The 20,272-nt window shown below is 43.7% G+C and overlaps 1 protein-coding gene across 1 annotated transcript in view; it reads right to left on the minus strand.

Moving 5' to 3' along the window:
* Positions 1-10,728, minus strand: part of LOC120047004 (dystrophin-related protein 2-like) — a 138,971-nt gene extending 128,243 nt beyond the window's left edge. Inside the window, exons 1-2 of the mRNA XM_038992552.1 lie at positions 10,474-10,728; positions 5,727-5,844 (exon numbers count right to left, since the gene is read on the minus strand). Of these exons, the coding sequence (XP_038848480.1) occupies positions 5,727-5,844; positions 10,474-10,728 (373 nt within the window). The remainder of the gene's footprint in view (positions 1-5,726; positions 5,845-10,473) is intronic.
* Between the last annotated feature and the right edge of the window lie 9,544 nt (positions 10,729-20,272).

The following is a 20,272-nucleotide window of genomic DNA, read 5'->3' on the forward strand; positions in this document are numbered from 1 at the left end:
AAGGAGTCCATTGTTCAGTACGACATCCATATTCTCACTGATATGATCAGTGTAAATGAGCTTCCCCGGGGGTTTGAGTGGAACACGTTGCAGTAGGGAGAGGAGGGAAGAGACCCAGAATCACAATGAGGCTAATATTACTGGTTTATGGGCAGTCTGCTGAGGTAAATCGATACAGATAATCTAATTGGCTAACGCTTTAGACACTTCAGATTGGATAAAACAACTGAATTGATCTAACCCAAGCCTCCCTGATCATGGCTCTGTGATCTAACCCAAGCCTCCCTGATCATGGCTCTGTGTCAGAACACAGTTTTGATGTTATTTAATGGTGAAAAATTAACACTTTTGATGACTGTATTGGCTCAGTGAGAGAGATATCCTCGGTATAAAATGAAGTAAGGTGAAATTCTTCTGATGGAGGAATTGGAGCAAGCATCGGTCTCTAACATACAAAATGTCAAGTCCTGTTAGCCTTAACTGACTGCCTGCCTGCTGACGTAGATTTCATTTCAAACAGGCGTACGCAGGCTGACGTGCGTGAAGGAACATGAGAGCGCCCACATGCACACGGGGAACGTTTCTCAGCTCAAAACAAAAGTTGTGTGGTTGTTAACATAACAGACACACATACACCTATCAACACCCTCCAAGCCCCCCCCCCCCCCCCCCCCCACACACCTACACACAAACACACACACAGTGGTGTAATAAAGTACTTAAGTAAAAAATACTTGAAAGTACTACTTAAGTCGTTTTTTGGGGTATCTGTACTTTACTATACTATTTTTTATTTTTGACAACTTCTACTTTTACTTCACTACATTCCTAAAGAAAATGTTGTACTTTTTACTCCATTCATTTTTCCTGGCGCCCAAAAGTACTCGTTACATTTTGAATGCTTAGCAGGACAGGTAAATGGTCTAATTCACACACTTATCAAGAGAACATCCCTGGTCATCCCTACTACCTCTGATCTGACGGACTCACTAAACACATGCTTCCTTTGTAAATTATGTCTGAGTGTTGGAGAGTGAAAGTCACCCAGTAAAATCCTATTTGAGTAAAAATCTAAAAGTATTTGGTTTTAAAATATACTTAAGTATCAAACGTAAAAGTACAAGTATAAATCATTTCAATCCAGACATCACCATTTATTTTTTATTTTTTTGGGGTGACTTTTGGGTGACTTTCACTTTTACTTGAGTCATTTTCTATTAAGGTATCTTTACTTTTACTCAAGTACGACAATTGGGTACTTTTCCACGACTGCACACACACTCCAACACCCACACTTTGAACCCATAACAAGCACACACACAATCTCAATATCTCTCTCTTTCTCTCTCACACACACACACACAGACACAAACAGACACACAGTGAACGCTCCATTGAGAGCTCAACATACAAAGTCTGCTCCCTGCCACCCTATCCCCATCCCCATCCCTATCCTCTGCATTAGCCACAGCCTCTGGAGCGGCTGAGACAATCGAGATTGTGCTTCTTCTTTCAGTTAGCATTGAGCACTGAGAGGAAGCAGGGGCGGGCCAATAGGAACCAGGGAGAACACTGGTGGGGAGAGGATGCCACATTAGCGCATCCTTAGACCCGCTGCGCTCCAAGAGCCGTCCAGAGGAGAACCCATACACTGCGGTCGCTGGCTCCTCCAAGAGGGAGAGAGAGAGAGGGGGAGAGGAGGAGTAGAGGGGAGAGGATTGTGAAGCAGAAAGACATTCTGGTGTAGGGTCGTAGTGTGTGACATAGTGGACGTAGAGAGTGGTGATCGGCCGTTTAAGTTGGTGGGTGTGTGGGGTCTATAGACGTTATGGACAATCAGAGACTATGTGGTGTGAAGTTTTCTATGTTCTCTACAAAGTGAATTTGTATGATCTCCTTTGATTGTCCTGTGTATAACCATAGCTCGCTGCCCTCCTAGCCATGTGTCCCTCAGAAAAGAGAATTTTACATCAATGTAAATGGACTTCCTGGTTTGAATATATGGCTTAATAAAAAAGAACATCATGTCAAATCAGTATGTCTAGGATACTCAAAATGTCCCAAGAAAATACTACTGTAGATAATTCCACAGTTAGACATGGATTATTATGGTAAGAGTATTAGTTTTAGTAAAATGTCTTGATTGTAGCTTGGAGGTGACAAGAAAGGCTTGGTAAGGGTAAGAAGCATTATGTATATTTTAAGAGATGAGCATGGGAATACTTAGAGGGAGGTTTTCCATATTAGCTCCCTCTAAAGTAAACAGTTGGCTCTGAACGTTCTGTGACACACAGGAGCATGGTGACATTAAGAAAGGGTAATTTCAGCTGTCGGCTACGTGAAGGAATTAAGCCATCGCCTTATGGCACACATCTGAGGAGAAATTTAGTTTTTTACACCAATCTGTATCAACAAAATGGAAGCGCAAGGAACTAAACTTCCATCTTCCAACCTAAAAAGGAAATCGTCCATCTCCAGTCCAGAGTTCTAATGCATAGATAAGGGAGAGGAGAGAAAACAGGAGATGCAATCTCACTCTTGTGTACTTCCTGGTAAAGTAAAGTAAGCTTTCCTCAAATGTCTCAGAGCAAGATAAGATTCTAAAAGTCTCCAGAGGCAGATCTGTTATGGCTGCTGGAGCGTCGAGGCAGCATCCCTGCGCACGGCCAGTCCGACAAAGTGTGCCAGAGCCAGAGTCTGTGAAGCTAAGACTGCGCTGTGCTGCCAGCCTGCCAGTCCCGGGCATAGAGGGGCATGGGCTGCTACCCCAGCCGCGAAGCTGTGGCAAAGTCCCCACCAGTTCATTGTCTCTTACACATTACCACACAAGTCGGAAGTTTACATACACCTTAGCCAATTATATTTAAACTCAGTTTCACAATTCCTGACATTTAATCCTAGTAAAAAAAAACTGTCTTAGGTCAGTTAGGACTTTATTTTAAGAATTTTAAGAATGTGAAATGTCAGAATAATAGTAGATAGAATGATTTATTTCAGCTTTTATTTCTTTCATCACATTCCCAGTGGGTCAGAAGTTTACAAACACTCAATTAGTATTTGGTAGCATTGCTTTTAAATTGTTTAACTTGGGTCAAACATTTAGGGTAGCCTTCCACAAGTTTCCCACAATAAGTTGGGTGAATTTTGGCCCATTCCTCCTGACAGAGCTGGTGTAACTGAGTCAGGTTTGTAGGCCTCCTTGCTCGCACACGCTTTTTCAGTTCTCCCCAAAATAATGATATGGGATTGAGGTCAGGGCTTTGTGATGGCCACTCCAATACCTTGACTTTGTTGTCCTTAAGCCATTTTGCCACAACTTTGGAAGTACGCTTTGGGTCATTGTCGATTTGGAAGACCCATTTGCGACTAAGCTTTAACTTCCTGACTGATGTCTTGAGATGTTGCTTCAATATATCCACATAATTTTCCATCCTCATGATGACATCTATTTTGTGAAGTGTACCAGTCCCTCCTGCAGCAAAGCACCCCCACAACATGATGATGCCACCCTCGTGCTTCACGGTTGGGATGGTGTTCTTCGGCTTGCAAGCCTCCCCTTTTTCCTCCAAACATAATGATGGTCATTATGGCCAAACAGTTCTATTTTTGTTTCATCAGACCAGAGGACATTTCTCCAAAAAGTACGATCTTTGTACCCATGTGCAGTTGCAAACCGTAGTCTGGCTTTTTTATGGCGGGTTTGGAGCAGTGGCTTCTTCCTTGCTGAGCGGCCTTTCAGGGTATGTCGATATAGGACTCGTTTTACTGTGGATATAGATACTTTTGTACCTGTTTCCTACAGCAAGGTCGTTTGCTGTTGTTCCGGGATTGATTTGCACTTTTCATACTAAAATACGTTCATCTCTAGGAGACAGAACGCATCTCCTTCCTGAGCGGTATGACGACTGTGTGTTCCCATGGTGTTTATACTTGCGTACTATTGTTTGTACAGATGAACGTGGTACCTTCATGCATTTGGAAATTACTTCCAAGGATGAACCAGACTTGTAAAGGCCCACAATTATTTTTCTGAGGTCTTGGCTGATTTCTTTTGATTTTCCCATGACGTCAAGCAAAGAGGCACTGAGTTTGAAGGTAGGCCTTGAAATACTTCCACAGGTGCACCTCCAATTGACTCAAATTATGTCAATTAGCCTACCAGAAGCTTCTAAAGCCATGACATCATTTTCTGGAATTTTCCAAGTTGTTTAAAGGCACAGTCAACTTAGTGTATGCAAACTTCTGACCCACTGGAATTGTGATACAGTGAATTATAAGTGAAATAATCTGTCTGTAAACAATTGTTGGAAAAACTACATGTGTCATGCACAAAGTAGATGTCCTAACTGACTTGCCAAAACAAAAGTTTGTTAACATGAAATTTGTGCAGTGGTTGAAAAACGAGTTTTAATGACTCCAACCTAAGTGTGTGTAAACTTCCGACTTCAACTGTAACACCCTGTATTTCCCGTTCTCCCTACCTCTGCAAATAGTTCCGCTTCCCTGCTCTACACGCTGGGGCTGGTGCTCTTTAATTTAGAGCCAGAGATAAGGGTAGGCGAGAGGATATTACTTGTGGGGAGACACTAACTGAATTGGCTCCAGCGGGTCAAACGCACCTAAATGACAGCTCACCCAGGACCCAGCAGGCATTTATCTAACTCGGAGGAGAAGCCATGGCTTGTCTGATGGGGTCGGGAAGTGTAGGGAAGACTGACTGACTGCTGGCTGGGTGTGTGTGGGGGCGGATGAAAACGATTAAATACATTGTGTGTTGCAGGGCTAGGGGCAGAAGCGGGGTTGCAAAACAAAGCATGCTCTCGTATTTCGCCCCGATCATGTGAGCCCATACGATGTGTGGGAAGGGGAGTAAACAAATCAACACGGATATGACCCACTGCTGGGGCATTCAGAGGGCCTGCGATGGAAGGAAGGAGGAGGCGGAGAGAGAGAGAGAGAGAGAGCAAAAAAAGAGAAAGAGAGAAAGAGAGTAGGGAGAAAGAGAGGTACACAGAGTGGTCTTCTTATATCTTATTTTCATCGAACACTTTACTTACTTTTTTCATTTCAGTCTCAGCTCTGGAGAAACAACATAGGGTTAGCGGTGCTAGCGCCTGGTTAATAGCCGTTAGCAAACCATTGGCACACAAAGAACACACTAAAAACCCTGCAGACCTGAACATAAGACCTATGAAGGGCTGTCATAAGCCCTGCGGTCACCCCCTACATTGACTGGCACGTGTGTGCTACGGTGGTTGCTATTCTTCTCAGTTGATCTAGCATTTCATCCCAAACAATTGGTTTAGCCTCCACTTTTCTATCCATCTGAAAGAGGCCAGATTTGAAATGTTATTGGTGAGTTTGCCACACTTCTCAGATGACACCAGGAGACTGAATGAAATGCATTTGTAGTCGATTGACTGAAAAAAAGACCACCGCTTTGATCGGGCCTCTGGAGAACCCAGCAACCCAGGTCCCATGCTTGGCTTGAGAAATCACCTCCCGCTCCCTCTCTCTTCCCCTCTCCTCCACTCTCCCTCTCTCTCCCTCTCTCTCGCTTAACATCGCACCCTTTGAGAGGTTAGGACTTCGCACCCCTCACTATGGAGGGGAAAACAACATAAAACTTCCTCATCTTTGAAGCTAGATCTGCAATCTCTCCACACACCAAAAATCTGAAATCGGTCACAAGTGATTAATTACCCAGTGGTGAAGACGTGATTGACGTGGCTGCAGATTCGGCGTCTCCGTGGAATCAGGCCAACGCGTCTCTTCCCAGGGGAGGGCCAGTCGCTGGCACGCGGGGGTCCGATGGCGCTCTCCTTCTCTCCTCAGAGGGTGGACCTATGAGGGGAAGTGAGGAGGGTCAGAGAGGCACATCAAACATCTGTCATTTTGGCATTTTTAATTATTGGATTTGGGCAGCGTGCCAATAGAGCAGCCCTCCTATCAAAACCAATGACATACAGACATGCAAAAGCATGCTTTACTATGGGTTCAGTCCTTAATCGTACGAGAGAGAGAGAGAGAGAGAGACCGGATAGGTGCAGTGAAATGTGTTGTTTTACAGGGTCAGCTATAGTAGTACGGTGCCCCAGGAGTAAAAATGATGGTTAAGTGCCTTGCTCAAGGGAGAGAGAGAGACTGGCTCCACCAGTCCCATCATCCCGTTACAGGGTGTTTCTTATCAGCAGCCAGCACGCGCCCCCCTCCTCATACTGGCTGCTGGGGAGCTGAACACTGAGCCCTGGCTGTCAGTAGGAAACAGAGAAACAGAGAGGCGGATAGGGGAAGAATGCCAATGAGCGTAGTCCCCTGGCCGAGCCAGCTCTGAGATTTCATTACTCCCCCAGACGGGGATATAGCGCTGGCCTGTGGAGCACTTCGACCCGTTCCAAGTCTGATAGCCATGTTAACATGCAACAGGAGCCCTCTCCTTACTCGCCTTAACACACGCCCACCGCCCCAGACGACCGACCTTTACAAACATCGATAACTGCACAAATCCCATTTGATTTGGCCCCTACTTGAAGGTTTGGGGGTAAAATGCCTGGAAACGACGGCTAAGAGGGAGATAAGAGATATATTTTGGGGAGGTTAGGCAGTTACCAGATCTGTGTTAAGGTGTGTCGAGCTCTCTAATAAATCTGTCTGGGGAAGAAAGGTTAGAGGTGACCAAAATTGAGTGCACTCCAAAAGAGTTCAAACAGAGCCATAAAAGTTTAATGCAGCCCGGCAGAAAAAGGTGAGTGAGATGAGCTATTTTCAAAGCTGTATTAAAGTTTTAGGTGGAAGAAAAAAGGTGTTTCTGTTCAGAATCCTTGTCTTCCTCTCCAACTTCGCACATTCTATCTTCTATTATCTGCCGTGTTTGGAGACCACACTGGTGTTACATGTCATAATGTTTCATACCTCAGACTTGGCAAAATGCTAACTAGCAGCAGAGACCCTCTCAAGAGTCAGAGAGAGAAATCAAGAAGATAGCTCCCACACACTGGTTGTCACTTAACTCTCAGTGACAAGCAGCAAGGAAGCTTTCATTTTCCAATCTCCCCCAAAGAATCACCCCCAGAACATCATTTTTTTATTTCGTTCATTGGATCAAATTAAATCTCTCTTTAATAACACAGGTATTATACATATTTAATCAAGGAATCATGATCCGATTATAAATCTTTAAAAAACAAATCCATGGCTGATATCGATGAACTGCTACACACGCCCACGGTAATAATGACCAGAGGTGGGAAGTGAAGGATAGAGGGAATGACAGGGAGAGAAAAAGACAGGGAGGGAACATGAGAGAGAGAAGCAAGAGTAGAGTAAGGCAATACACTTCAAATGTCCCTCTACATATTCTCTCCCCAGTCCCCTACATGACTGGATGTCAATTTTCTCTTTACCCTCATATCTCCACTCCCCCACCACTCACCATCAATCCATCCATCACCCAGTGCCCCTGAGCGTTTAGCTGACTAAAATCGGCATAACATGTTTTAAAAGATACCATCTGGGCACCCGTTCAAAGAGCAGGAGGAGGAGGGCTGAGGACGTCAACGCATCCATCAACTAGTTGGACCAAAGAACATGTGGCTGAGAGAGGCGCAACAGTAAAAACCACTCAGGCAGCCCACCGGACGCCCCTATTCCCTCCACCAGGAAGTGGCCTCAGAGTTTAGTCACCAACCGAGGAGACAGAGTCACTAGTCACTTTGGATAGGACACCACGCTGAAGTGGCTTCCTTCACAACACAACGCCAATTCATCATCTACACTGTTAACCCCCCTGTCATTTCCCCTCTGCCTGGATAATGAAGTATTTTGTCACTGGAAATTGGTGTGCGTTCATTCAGATAAGCTTCAACAATGTTCCGGGAGCATGAAATAGCTTGTGATGGGGGTCGGGGGGACATGGAGGGTTGACTTGATTGAATCAGTCCTTTTGGGAGTGTTGGTATGGGGCAAATTCATTGGAATTCAATCACTTTTTGACAGCATCCTTTTTGATTTAAACAAAACGTTCCATACATGTTTGTCCATGGAAGAAGGGTGAAGTGACTTTTTGGACAATAATGTCCCCCCCAAAAAAATGTAACCAGGCAAGTCAGTTAAGAACAAATTCTTATTGACAATGACGGCCTACACCGGCCAAAAGACGCTGGGCCAATTATGCGCCGCTCTATTAGACTCCAATCACGGCCGGTTGTTATTTATTTATTTATTTTTATTTTATTTCACCTTTATTTAACCAGGTAGGCTAGTTGAGAACAAGTTCTCATTTATAACTGCGACCTGGCCAAGAATAAAGCAAAGCAGCTCGACACATACAACACAGAGTTACACACAGAATAAACAAACATACAGTCAATAATACAGTAGAACAAGTCTATATACAGTGTGTGTAAATGAGGTAAGATAAGGGAGGTAAAGCAATAAATAGGCCATGATGGCAAAGTAATTACAATATACCAATTAAACACTGGAGTGATTGACGTGCAGAAGAAGAATGTGCAAGTAGAGCTACTGGGGTGCAAAGGAGCAAGATAAAAAAATAAAGACAGTATTTTATTTATCCGTTATTTTACCAGGTAAGTTGACTGAGAACACGTTCTCATTTGCAGCAACGACCTGGGGAATAGTTACAGGGGAGAGGAGGGGGATGAATGAGCCAATTGTAAACTGGGGATTATTAGGTGACCGTGATGGTTGAGGGCCAGATTGGGAATTTAGCCAGGACACCGGGGTTAACACCCCTACTCTTACGATAAGTGCCATGGGATCTTTAATGACCTCAGAGAGTCAGGACACCCATTTAACGTCCCATCCGAAAGACAGCACCCTACACAGAGCAGTGTCCCCAATCGCTGCCCTGGGGCATTGGGATCTTTGTTTAGACCAGAGGAAAGATTGCCTCCTACTGGCCCTCCAACACCACTTCCAGCAGCATCTGGTCTCCCATCCAGGGCCTGACCAGGACCAACCCTGCTTAGCTTCAGAAGCAAGCCAGCAGTGGTATGCAGGGTGGTATGCTGCTGGCAGTATGGGGATGAGGTAGTTGGATGGGCTATGTACAGGTGCAGTGATCTGTGAGCTGCTCTGACAGCTGGTGCTTAAAGCTAGTGAGGGAGATATGAGTCTCCAGCTTCAGTGATTTTTGCAGTTCGTTCCAGTCATCGTTCCAGTTATACCACCTGGATTCGAATCAGAGTGTCTGTAGCGATGCCTCAAGCACTGAGACACAGTGCCTTAGACCGCTGCGTCACTCGGGAGCCCAAATATTTTACATTCAAGAGATAAAGGTGCTTAAAGTTGACCCATCTTACATACCTCTCCATACCATGAGACATACATGTCTTTATCACTGGAAAATATAATAGGTTTGCGTTTGATGTCATTTAAAATATTTAATTTTGAATAATTTTGATGTAATTTTGAAAGCTTCAATTGTCAAAACAATCTCCACATTTTTTCATATTCACATACAGTATGTTGTAGCTTAAACAACTTCGCATAATCTGAGGTTTTGTGTTGTGCCCGTCATCAGTTGAGACACAACATGCTCTTGTAAAATAAGGTCTAAGTTACAACGTATGTGAATATGAAAAAAATTACAGTTAATGCGCTTTTAGATAACTGAAGTTAAATGTTTTTAAAAAGTAATACTTAAAAAAAAAAGAAATGGTAAAAAACTGTTTGTAAACTTATTTTCAACTGTTTATCTTTTCCAGTGATGACGACATGGATGGCTCATGGTATGGTGGGGTATGTAAAATAGGTAAGCCTAGAGCACCTTTATCTCTTGAATGTTTTGGCATTCAAGAGAAAAAAGTCCCTCTGTAACAAGTGCGCTGAGAGTCGGGAAGCAAATTCAGGGAGTGAGTGTTTTAATAAATAAACTAAACCAAAAACATGAAACACAAACAACGCACCGACATGAAAACAGGGTCAATAACACCTGAGGAAAGAACCAAGGTGTAACGTTCGTCGTCTGAAGATGAGGAATCATCGGACCAAAGCGCAGCGTGGTAAGTGTTCATGTTAATTTATTAAAACAGAACACTAAACAAAATAACAAAGAGAATGAACGAAACGAAACAGTCCTGTCTGGTACAGACACAAAGACAGAAAACAACTACCCACAAAACACAGGTGGGAAAAGGCTACCTAAGTTTGGTTCTCAATCAGAGACAACGAAAGACAGCTGCCTCTGATTGAGAACCACACCCGGCCAAACACACAGAAATAAAAAAACATAGAACGCAAAACATAGAATGCCCACCCCAACTCACGCCCTGACCAAACCAAAATAGAGACATAAAAAGGATCTCTAAGGTCAGGGCGTGACACAAGGGGAGTGACAGATATAGAGAAGATAATCAAGGAGATGATGGAGTCCAGGTGAGTGTCATGATGGTGACAGGTGTGCGGGATAATCAGCAGCCTGATGACCTAGAGGCCGGAGAGGGAGTATACGTGACAGTACCCCCTCCCCTCCAGCCGCAGGATGCCATCAAAGGGGACGAACCCGGGGATCAGGAGTGGACAGGTCACCCCTGCTGATGTGCGGGAACCTGTCGAGTCAGCTGGGGGCGCGGGAACCTGACAGACCGGTTGAGGCAGGGGAGTCTGGCAATACGGCTGAGGCATGAGAACCTGACCAGCCGGTGGAAGCAGGGGAGCCTGGCAATCCGGTGGAGGCATGAAAGCCTGGCGATCCGGCTGAGGCATGAAAGCCTGGCGATCCGGCTGAGGCATGAAAGCCTGACGAGTCGGCTGAGGCAGGGGAGCCTGGCGATCCGGCTGAGGCATGAGAGCCTGTAGCGGTTCCCGGACCCGACGTCATTTACTCTGACACAAAAAAAAGGCACTCCCTGATGCTTCCCTTAGGTGAGGTGTTATCCTGTAACGAGTGCACTGAGAGTAGGGAAGCAAGTTCAGGGAGTGAGTGTTTTAATAAATAAACGAAACACAAACAACGCACCAACAGGAAAACGGTCAATAACACCTGAGAAAAGAACCAAGGGGAGTGACAGATATAGGGAAGATAATCAAGGAGGTGATGGAGTCCAGGTGAGTGTCATGAGGCGCTGGTGCGCGAGACGATGGTGACAGGTGTGCGGGATAATCAGCAGCCTGGTGACCTAAAGGCCGGAGAGGGAGTATACGTGACACTCTGAGCACTTCTTCCACGGGCAAATATGGATGAAAGGTTTCATTCAAATCAAAAAGAGTGCTGTCAAAAAGTGATTGAATTCAAATTAATTTAGTGGGCTATTACACAGAGGCAACAACAATAACAACAACTAAAAAACTGACCAGCACACAGACAGCAGGGAGACATGAGCACCTGGCCTGATGTAGGAGAGGGATCACACACACACACACACACACACACACACACACACACACACACACACACACACACACACACACACACACACACACACACACACACACACACACACACACACACACACACACACACACACACACACACACACACACAAACCGAGTGTGCTCCAATGCTCTTTTTGACAGTGAGAGAGCCTGTGATTTCTGATCATACAGCAGAATTTATGTAAACAGAGCAGCCTCGCTTCAGAGAAAAATATAGAAAAAGATAGAAAGAAGAAACAGAGATTAGGAATAGAGAGACAAAGAAGCAGCAGGCTGTCAAGCAGCAGCAGCTCTGGCCCAGCACTTCCCATTAAGACGGGCTGTGTGAAATGAGAGCTGAAGCACCGGGAGAGCCTGCTGTCAGTCTCACTTAGTCCAGCCCACGTCAATGGTCCCATGGCAGGCCCCAGCCTCACAGCAGTGGTCCCGTGGCAGGCCCCAGCCTCACAGCAGTGTGCTAACATAATAATACACACCTTAGTCACAGCTACTGTACACTAGCTAGGCCTGGATGAGCCATAAGTATACACACACTAGTGTTACAGCACTATGTGACAAGTGTTTATTTTAAAATCACTTCATCAGTACATTTGTTCGATTGATTTGGCTGATATTACAACAAGGAATCAATACTTCATCCACCATTTATGATGGCAGAGTCTATCGTTACCTAATTGCAGGTATACGCCGGGCAATTTAGGTTATAAAGGAATGGGGTCCTTATTGTAGGGTCAAGAGGTAGAGCGTAATGATATAATATATATATTTGGTTGTGGTCTGTAGACATGGGGAATGCTTAGTTCCCTATCTTTATCTACTTACTTCGTTAGCCAACTTGTTGTCATGCCAAACAACTTGATGAATGTACTTTGTAAACACTCAGGCTACAATTTATCCACCCACACAACTATATATCTAACACATAATTCAAAAACATATGCTCTAAACAAAAAGTGACTACAACTACATGCACCAGTATTAAGTCCATAGAGAACCGGAGGGAGCATCTGACCCTGTGTCTTAACCTTTCTTATCCACAGCAGTCAGAGAAGAGAGGGAGATAATGCCAAAGAAAGAAATGGCCACTCTAGCGTAACGGGCAGTATTGTGCCCAGCAAGGTGGCATCTCAGGAAGCCATCTTCATTACTGTGTCCTTGCTTCCCTCTCGCCAACCTCATCACCACGGTTACATTATTCATGCTCACACATGGCAGGGACCCTGCCCAAGGAGGTTAAGTGAGGATTCTTCAGCCGCTCAGTGGGTAGGTGTGTGTGTGTGTCTGCCCTTATTCCTTATGCGTGCTGTGTTGCATCTTTCTTCGCCACATGCCTCCAGGATCACCTTGAGTGGGCACGGTGCCGGGTGTGCCAGGGTCTGCTGCTGAAGCTACTGCCACACAGCATAACAAGCCAGCAGGACACTTTGCCTGAACCCTGGGCAGTTCAACTTCCAAATGGGAGGGAGACATTTTGAATGCTGTACATGAACCCAGTCAAACGTGAATGCTTTGGCCTCACACCTCCAAGAGCTGGGGGGGGGGGGGGTCTTTGGGGGGTTAAGTGTTTTGGTGGCTTGTCATCTTATCTGGCAATGAACCCAGGCTGTAGTGTACATGCACACCCAGGCTGTAGTGTATATAACTCAGGCTGTAGTGTATATAACCCAGACTGTAGTGTATATAACCCAGGCTGTAGTGTATATAACCCAGGCTGTAGTGTATATAACCCAGGCTGTAGTGTATATAACCCAGACTGTAGTGTATATAGCCCAGGCTGTAGTGTATATAACCCAGGCTGTAGTGTATATAACCCAGGCTGTAGTGTATATAACCCAGGCTGTAGTGTATATAACCCAGGCTGTAGTTGTCAATGATCCCTCCGGAACTGTGTCATTAACCACACCCGGTCCCCATTCCCATTGATTAGTAATTGAATGAGTGTGCCCTTTGTTCACCATTGTCGTGTCGATTATTGTTACAATGTCCGTTGGTCGTGTGAGTACCTGTGCTGTGTTGTTTTGGCTTTCGTGCCACTGGTATTGTGCAGATGATTACGGGTTTGGTCCCGTGTCGTATCATTGTGTGCCCCGTGTATTTATTCGAGGTACTCCTAGCTATTTTGTTTGGGTTTCAATCCTGTGTGTTGTATACGTGTTTGTTTGGTCTTCGTCCCCGTGCCTTTACATGGCACGCTGTAATTTGGGTCAATTAAAACCCTTATTGTGCATTCCTGCGCCTGTCTTCCGATCCATTATACCAGCGTGACAGTAGTGCATATAACCCAGGCTGTAGTGTATATAACCCAGGCTGTAGTGTATATATACACCTGTTCTGAAAGAGCCCAGGCTGTAGTGTATATGCACACCCAGGGGGATGCAGAGAGATACGGCACACTATTCCCATAGTGCACCCACAGGGTTCTGGTCAAAAGTAGCACACTATGTAGGGAATAGGGTGTCATTTGGGACACACTAGCTGTATCTAGCAGCATGTACTCAGCAGCTCCTGCTGATATCTCATCTTTAAGCTCCAGAAGCCACAAAACGTTATGGCTATTCATGAATAATTATGATGACACCCTGTGTCATTTCTCCTTAAGATCATCCATCTTTGATTCCAATGCCCATAAACACCACCATTAAATCTGCTTTAAACTACTTTTAAAGTGCTTCTTTGACACAGCAGGAGATTGAGCACCGTTTTAACTGAGCATCAGCAACCCATTTAGCTTGCAAGCCATGCGCCGCACTGCCTACGATTTGGTCAACCCTCGTCGCTTCGTTTTATTTCCTTGGCCCATTGATTCCTCAAAGAGGCTGTGGTGCATATGTGTTTACTTCAGAGCAAGTTTGGGAGCCGTGGGAAGAAATAAACTCTCTTTCCTCACTCTCTGTGCAAAGCATCCTTACGTTTCCTTTAAAGATAAAGTGCATACAGTGCCTTGCAAAAGTATTCATCCCCCTTGGCTTTTTAAATATTTTGTTGCATTACAACCTGTAGTTTAAATTTATTTGTATTTGTATTTCATGTAATGGACATACACAAACTAGTCCAAATTGGTCAAGTGAAATTTTTAAAATGACTTGTTTCAAAAAATTCAACAACAAAAAAACGGACAAGTGGTGCATGCATATGTGCTCACCCCCTTTGCTATGAGGCCCCTAAATAAGATCTGGTGCAACCAACTACCTTCAGAAGTCACATAATTAGTTAAATAAAATCCACCTGTGTGCAATCTAAGTGTCACGTGATCTGTCACATGATCTCAGTATATATAGTTGAAGTCGGATGTTTACATACACTTAGGTTGGAGTCATTAAAACTCGTTTTTCAACCTCTCCACAAATTTCTTGTTAACAAACTATAGTTTTGGCAAGTCGGTTAGGACATCTACTTTGTGCATGACACAAGTAATTTTTCCAACAATTGTTTACAGACAGATTATTTCACTTATAATTCACTGTATCACAATTCCAGTGTGTCAAAGTTTACATACACTAAGTTGACTGTGCCTTTAAACAGCTTGGAAAATTCCAGAAAATTATGTAATGGCTTTAGAAGCTTCTGATAGGCTAATTGACATAATTTGAGTCAATTGGAGGTGTACCTGTGGATGTATTTCAAGGCCTACTTTCAAACTCAGTGGCTCTTTTCTTGACATCATGGGAAAATCAAAAGAAATCAGCCAAGACCTCAGAAAAATAATTGTAGACCTCCACAAGTTTGGTTCATCCTTGGGAGCAATTTCCAAATGCCTGAAGGTACCACTTTCATCTGTACAAACAATAGTACGCAAGTATAAACACCATGGGACCACGCAGCTGTCATACCGCTCAGGAAGGAGATGCGTTCTGTCTCCTAGAGAAGAACGTACTTTGGTGCGAAAAGTGAAAATCAATCCCAGAACAACAGCAAAATACCTTGTGAAGATGCTGGAGGAAACAGGTACAAAACTATCTATATCCACAGTAAAACGAGTCCTATATCGACATAACCTGAAAGGCCACTCAGCAAGGAAGAAGACACCGCTCCAAAACCGCCATAAAAAAGCCAGACTACGGTTTGCAACTGCACATGGGGACAAAGATCGTACTTTTTGGAGAAATGTCCTCTGGCCTGATGAAACAAAAATAGAACTGTTTGGCCATAACGACCATCGTTATGCAATAAGAAGGAAAGAAATTCCACAAATTAACTTTTAAGAAGGCACACCTGTTAATTGAAATGCATTCCAGGTGACTACCTCATGAAGCTGGTTGAGAGATTGCTGGTTGAGAAGTTGAGAAGAATCTCAAATATAAAATATATTTTGATTTGTTTAACACTTTTTTGTTTACTACATGATTCCATATGTGTTATTTCATAGTGTTGATGTCTTCACTATTATTCTACAATGTAGAAAATAGTAAAAATAAAGAAAAACCTTTGAATGAGTAAGTGTTCTAAAACTAGTCCTGTATTAGTGGACCGATATAGCTGTCTGTAGCGCGGGCAAAAAACTGTTTTCTTATATTTCCAGTATAGCTAGGCTGTCTGAACAATGACATGATTATTTCATTGTTTTGATGTCTTCACTATTATTCTATGATGAAAAACGCTTGAATGAGTAGGTGTTCTAAAACTTTTGACCGGTAGTGTATATTTTTTAAAGAGCTGCAGCACCCTCAGAACCCCTACATCCCATGGCTATGCCTAGAGTAAATGTTTGATACTCTAAACATAAATTCCATTAACTGGGAAATGTACAAATATTTAATTTCAATTCAGTTGAAAAGATGAAATGTTTTTAAAATTCCAATTCAATTCAACTTAAATTCTCCACGTTACGAGTGAATTCAAAAATGTCATTGGAATTGACCCCAACCCTGATGCCAATACAAGTGGGGGAGCTGAGGTGGCGAGTTTGGAGGTCAGAAGTTTGAGACAGGGGTCTATATATCCAGACTAGCGCTTGGCTAAATGGCGTGGTGCATCGATGCATGGACATTGGCCATGACCCCTGACTTGGTGTAGACGACGGTCATTCTTCTCGGCGGTTAGCAGGACTGGCACGATGAACCAGTGATACTAGTGGTTTGAAAGAGACTTACTGTAGCTCACTGCTGGGCTGACTCATATTCATGTCAAATCAAATCAAATTGTATTAGTCACATGTGCCGAATACAACAGGTGTAGACCTTACCGTGAAATGCTTACTTACGAGCCCATAACCAATAATGCAGTTTACATCTTCAAAAAAAAAAAAAAAACATATATATATATAAAGAAAACGAATAACAAATAAAAGTAACAAATAATTAAAGAGCAGCAGTAAAATAACAATAGCGAGACTATATACAGGAGGGTACCAGTACAGAGTCAATGTGCGGGGGCACTGGTCCTAATGCTATGATGGAACAGCCCTATTCTTCCAAATGGACTGATATTGTATGGAGAAAAACTAAATGGTATATTATCCATAATCTCCATTAAATTATGGTCACCGTGGAGAAGTGTTTCTTTTCATATAACTAGGACCAGTACTTTTTCATTTGTTGTCCTCTGCTTAACACAAAACAGCACAACGATATTGTTATCATATAATAGCAATGCAAGACTTCAATATAGGACTGTGTTGGTGTGGAGACGATGACATTAGGCTGAAAATAGAAGTAGTCATGAGAAACGTCTGCAAACATTTTTCTTCTTCCCTTGGCTGGCGAAACGTACTGAAAAATGGTCTGTCAGCCCCACATCTATCAAGCAGAATAGTACGCCTTCACAGGAGAGACTATTACCACCATTGAAAGACTGTCTTAATAAACGTTTCGCACACACGCTCACATTTACAGTTTCTTTCTTCTGTTTCCTTTCATGAGTCTTATCCAATCATGGCTGTCAGGTCAAATTTAAATAGAGCCCAGCTCAGTTATCATGAGAGCCTACCCACACTGCTGGATTAGCTGTGGACAAGAGGAGACAGAGAGGAGGATCTTGTCCTTGCTGTGAAGTGTATGGCATTCTGCTGGGTGCCACTAAAGGCTTGATGTTCACAAATTTCATGGCCACTATTCTCTCCACAAATCACAGATTATCTGTCCCTTCCTCCTCTCCCCCCTCCTACCCCTCGTATGTTCCCTGCTCGGAGCCTTCTGCTTTTACATTGAGGTCCTTGAGGTGCCTGTGTTAAATGTTCGGAGGCCGTAGCAGAGGGCTAAGTGTGCGCTGAGTTATGTTGACAGAAACATTGCTTCACGGGAGCGACCACTGCCCACCAGCTCCTTCCTCCTGCACCACCCCCATCCCTTTCATAGTGACATTTCGGGAATGAATGATACTGTATTTAGGGGCCAGATGGAATTTCACTTGAGCAATGAAATTACCCATTGTTAAAAGAAAGAAAAACGAATGCAATCAAGCCATTGATTTTCAGACAGAAAATGTCCATGCGGTGATCCATTGGAGGCAATAAATCCAGTGTATAAATAAGAAGGCTCTGGCTTTGTGGTAAGCCTATAACAGTACAGAGAAACAGATTTTCTACTCCTTTGAATTGTGATACACTATTGGGGGAATGCTATATTGGAATACTGTTCATCAGAAATATAGTACACAGGAAAATGGAATTTGCCCTCATATTATGCAAGTGTTTCCCCTAGCTTATTTTTACCTAAGAGCGCAAGACCCATGAAGCAAAATACAGGTCTACGTACACAAAAATGTCCAATGGAAACCAATTAAATGTATTTACATCGATTTAGACGGGGTACAACACTGTTTCATGAAGGGGCCTGACCCGCTACAGCAATTGTAGTGGAAACACTGCTTAACACTGCAGGTTTTTGTCTTGCACATTTCCCATTTGTCGCAGATCAGAAATGAAAGAGGCATTTTCCACATGTGTTATTCATACCAAAACTATTAGTGACTGAGGTACTATCAGACCTTTTTCTCTGGTGCTTAAGTCATAATTCTCTTCCCAAGTGACTATGCTTGGCACAGCACTGCTCCACAGTTGACAGTTACTGTCACCTGGTGAAACGCAAACTCTCGCTCGCAGTCCAATACTACTCCATCTCTCACCCACTGACAGCTAGGCCTATACCTATTCTTATACTTGGTTGAATTCAAAAAAATTTGTGGCAGTAGTGTCGAATTGATTTACAACGTCAACAAGTACAAAGCTAGTTTTCTTTTCTAGTCTTATGTTAGCCCTATGCTATGGTATGCAACCTAGGTGTGTGTATGTAGCCTTCATAAACCAGTTTAATGCAGACAGAGAAGAAAATAGTAGAAGTGACATCTGCTCTGTACTTCTGTTTATGAAAATCCCATCAATGTCAGTGAAAGGAGGAAAGGCATTGCATTATACATGGGATACCAGTACTTACAGTACACAATACCGGAAATAGTTTAACTTCAAAGTCTCGTCATATCAGTAGGACGTTAAATTGACGGAGAGCCATGAAATAACCCTTCCAGGATTGAAGCCCCAAAAGATCCACATCAATAGGCTTCTTTAATTTTAATGAGAAATACATAGCAAGCAAGTACAATTTTTGTTTTATCCTAAGCCCGAGCCAGACATCTTGAGAAGAATAGAGTTTTTCCGATGTCAATTCCATAAAGCATGCACAGCAAATTTCACACAGCCATTTTGCGCTCTGCTGATAAAACACATTGAAAGCCCAATGACACAGACAATGCCTTCAGATGAGGGAAGAGCGACGTTCCTTTTCTCTCGCTCCTTTTTCATCAATGTCCCAAAAAACCTAGTGAACAGTAGTATTGGAAAAGGAAAACGTCATAAAAACGGACTATGGCATTCACAGATACACTTCAAAAGAGCAGGACAAATCATTTGGCTGAAGATGAAGCCATCAAACAAAACATGTTCATTTGAAAAAACGCAGCAGCTGATAGCACTCCTTTCGCAAATGATTAAAGCATCTCTTTCTCTGGCATGGATGTCATTGTTTCAAGTGCTATTTGTGATAACACTTATTAGAGCCAATCGGTAAGGTCCAACACAATGACACTAGAACTGTGCACCTGCCAGCCACTCTCTCTCCCAGCCAGTGTTTTCAGCTCAGCTCATCTCATCTGCATACTGGAACTCGCAGCTCTTTAATTAATCAAATCCAAAATCAAATCTAATTTTATTTGTCACCTGCACCAAATACAACAGGTGTAGACCTTACAGTGAAATGCTTACTTACAAGCCCTTAACCAACAATGCAGTTTTAAGAAAATCACTAAAAGAACAAGAGATAAGAATAACAAATCATTAAAGAGCAGCAGTAAATAACAATAGTGGGGCTATATACAAGGGGTACCGGTACAGAGTCAATGTGTCAATGTGCGGGGGGCACCGGTGTCGAGGTAATTATGTACATGTAGGTAGAGTTATGAAAGTGGCTATGCATAGATAATAACAGAGAGTAGCAGCGGTGGGGGGGGGGGGGGGGGGGGGCACTGCAAATAGTCTGGGTAGCCATTTGATTAGCTGTTCAGGAGTTTGATGGCTTGGGGGTACAAGCTGTTTAGAAGCCTCTTGGACCTAGACTTGGCGCTCCAATACCGCTTGCCGTGCGGTAGCAGAGAGAACTGTCTATGACTGGGGTGGCTGGAGTCTTTGACAATTTTTAGGGCCTTCCTCTGACACCGCCTGGTATAGAGGTCTTGGATGGCAGGAAGCTTGACCCCAGTGATATACTGGGCCGTACACACTACCCTCTATATTGCCTTGCGGTCGGAGGCCGAGCAGTTGCCATACCAGGCAGTGATGCAACCTGTCAGGATGCTCTCGGTCGTGCAGCTGTAAAACCTTTTGAGGATCTGAGGACCCATGCCAAATCTTTTCAGTCTCGTGAGGGGGAATAGGTTTTGTTGTGCC

Source organism: Salvelinus namaycush, chromosome 5 (assembly GCF_016432855.1).
Source record: "Salvelinus namaycush isolate Seneca chromosome 5, SaNama_1.0, whole genome shotgun sequence".
NCBI classification, from domain to species: Eukaryota; Metazoa; Chordata; class Actinopteri; order Salmoniformes; family Salmonidae; genus Salvelinus; species Salvelinus namaycush.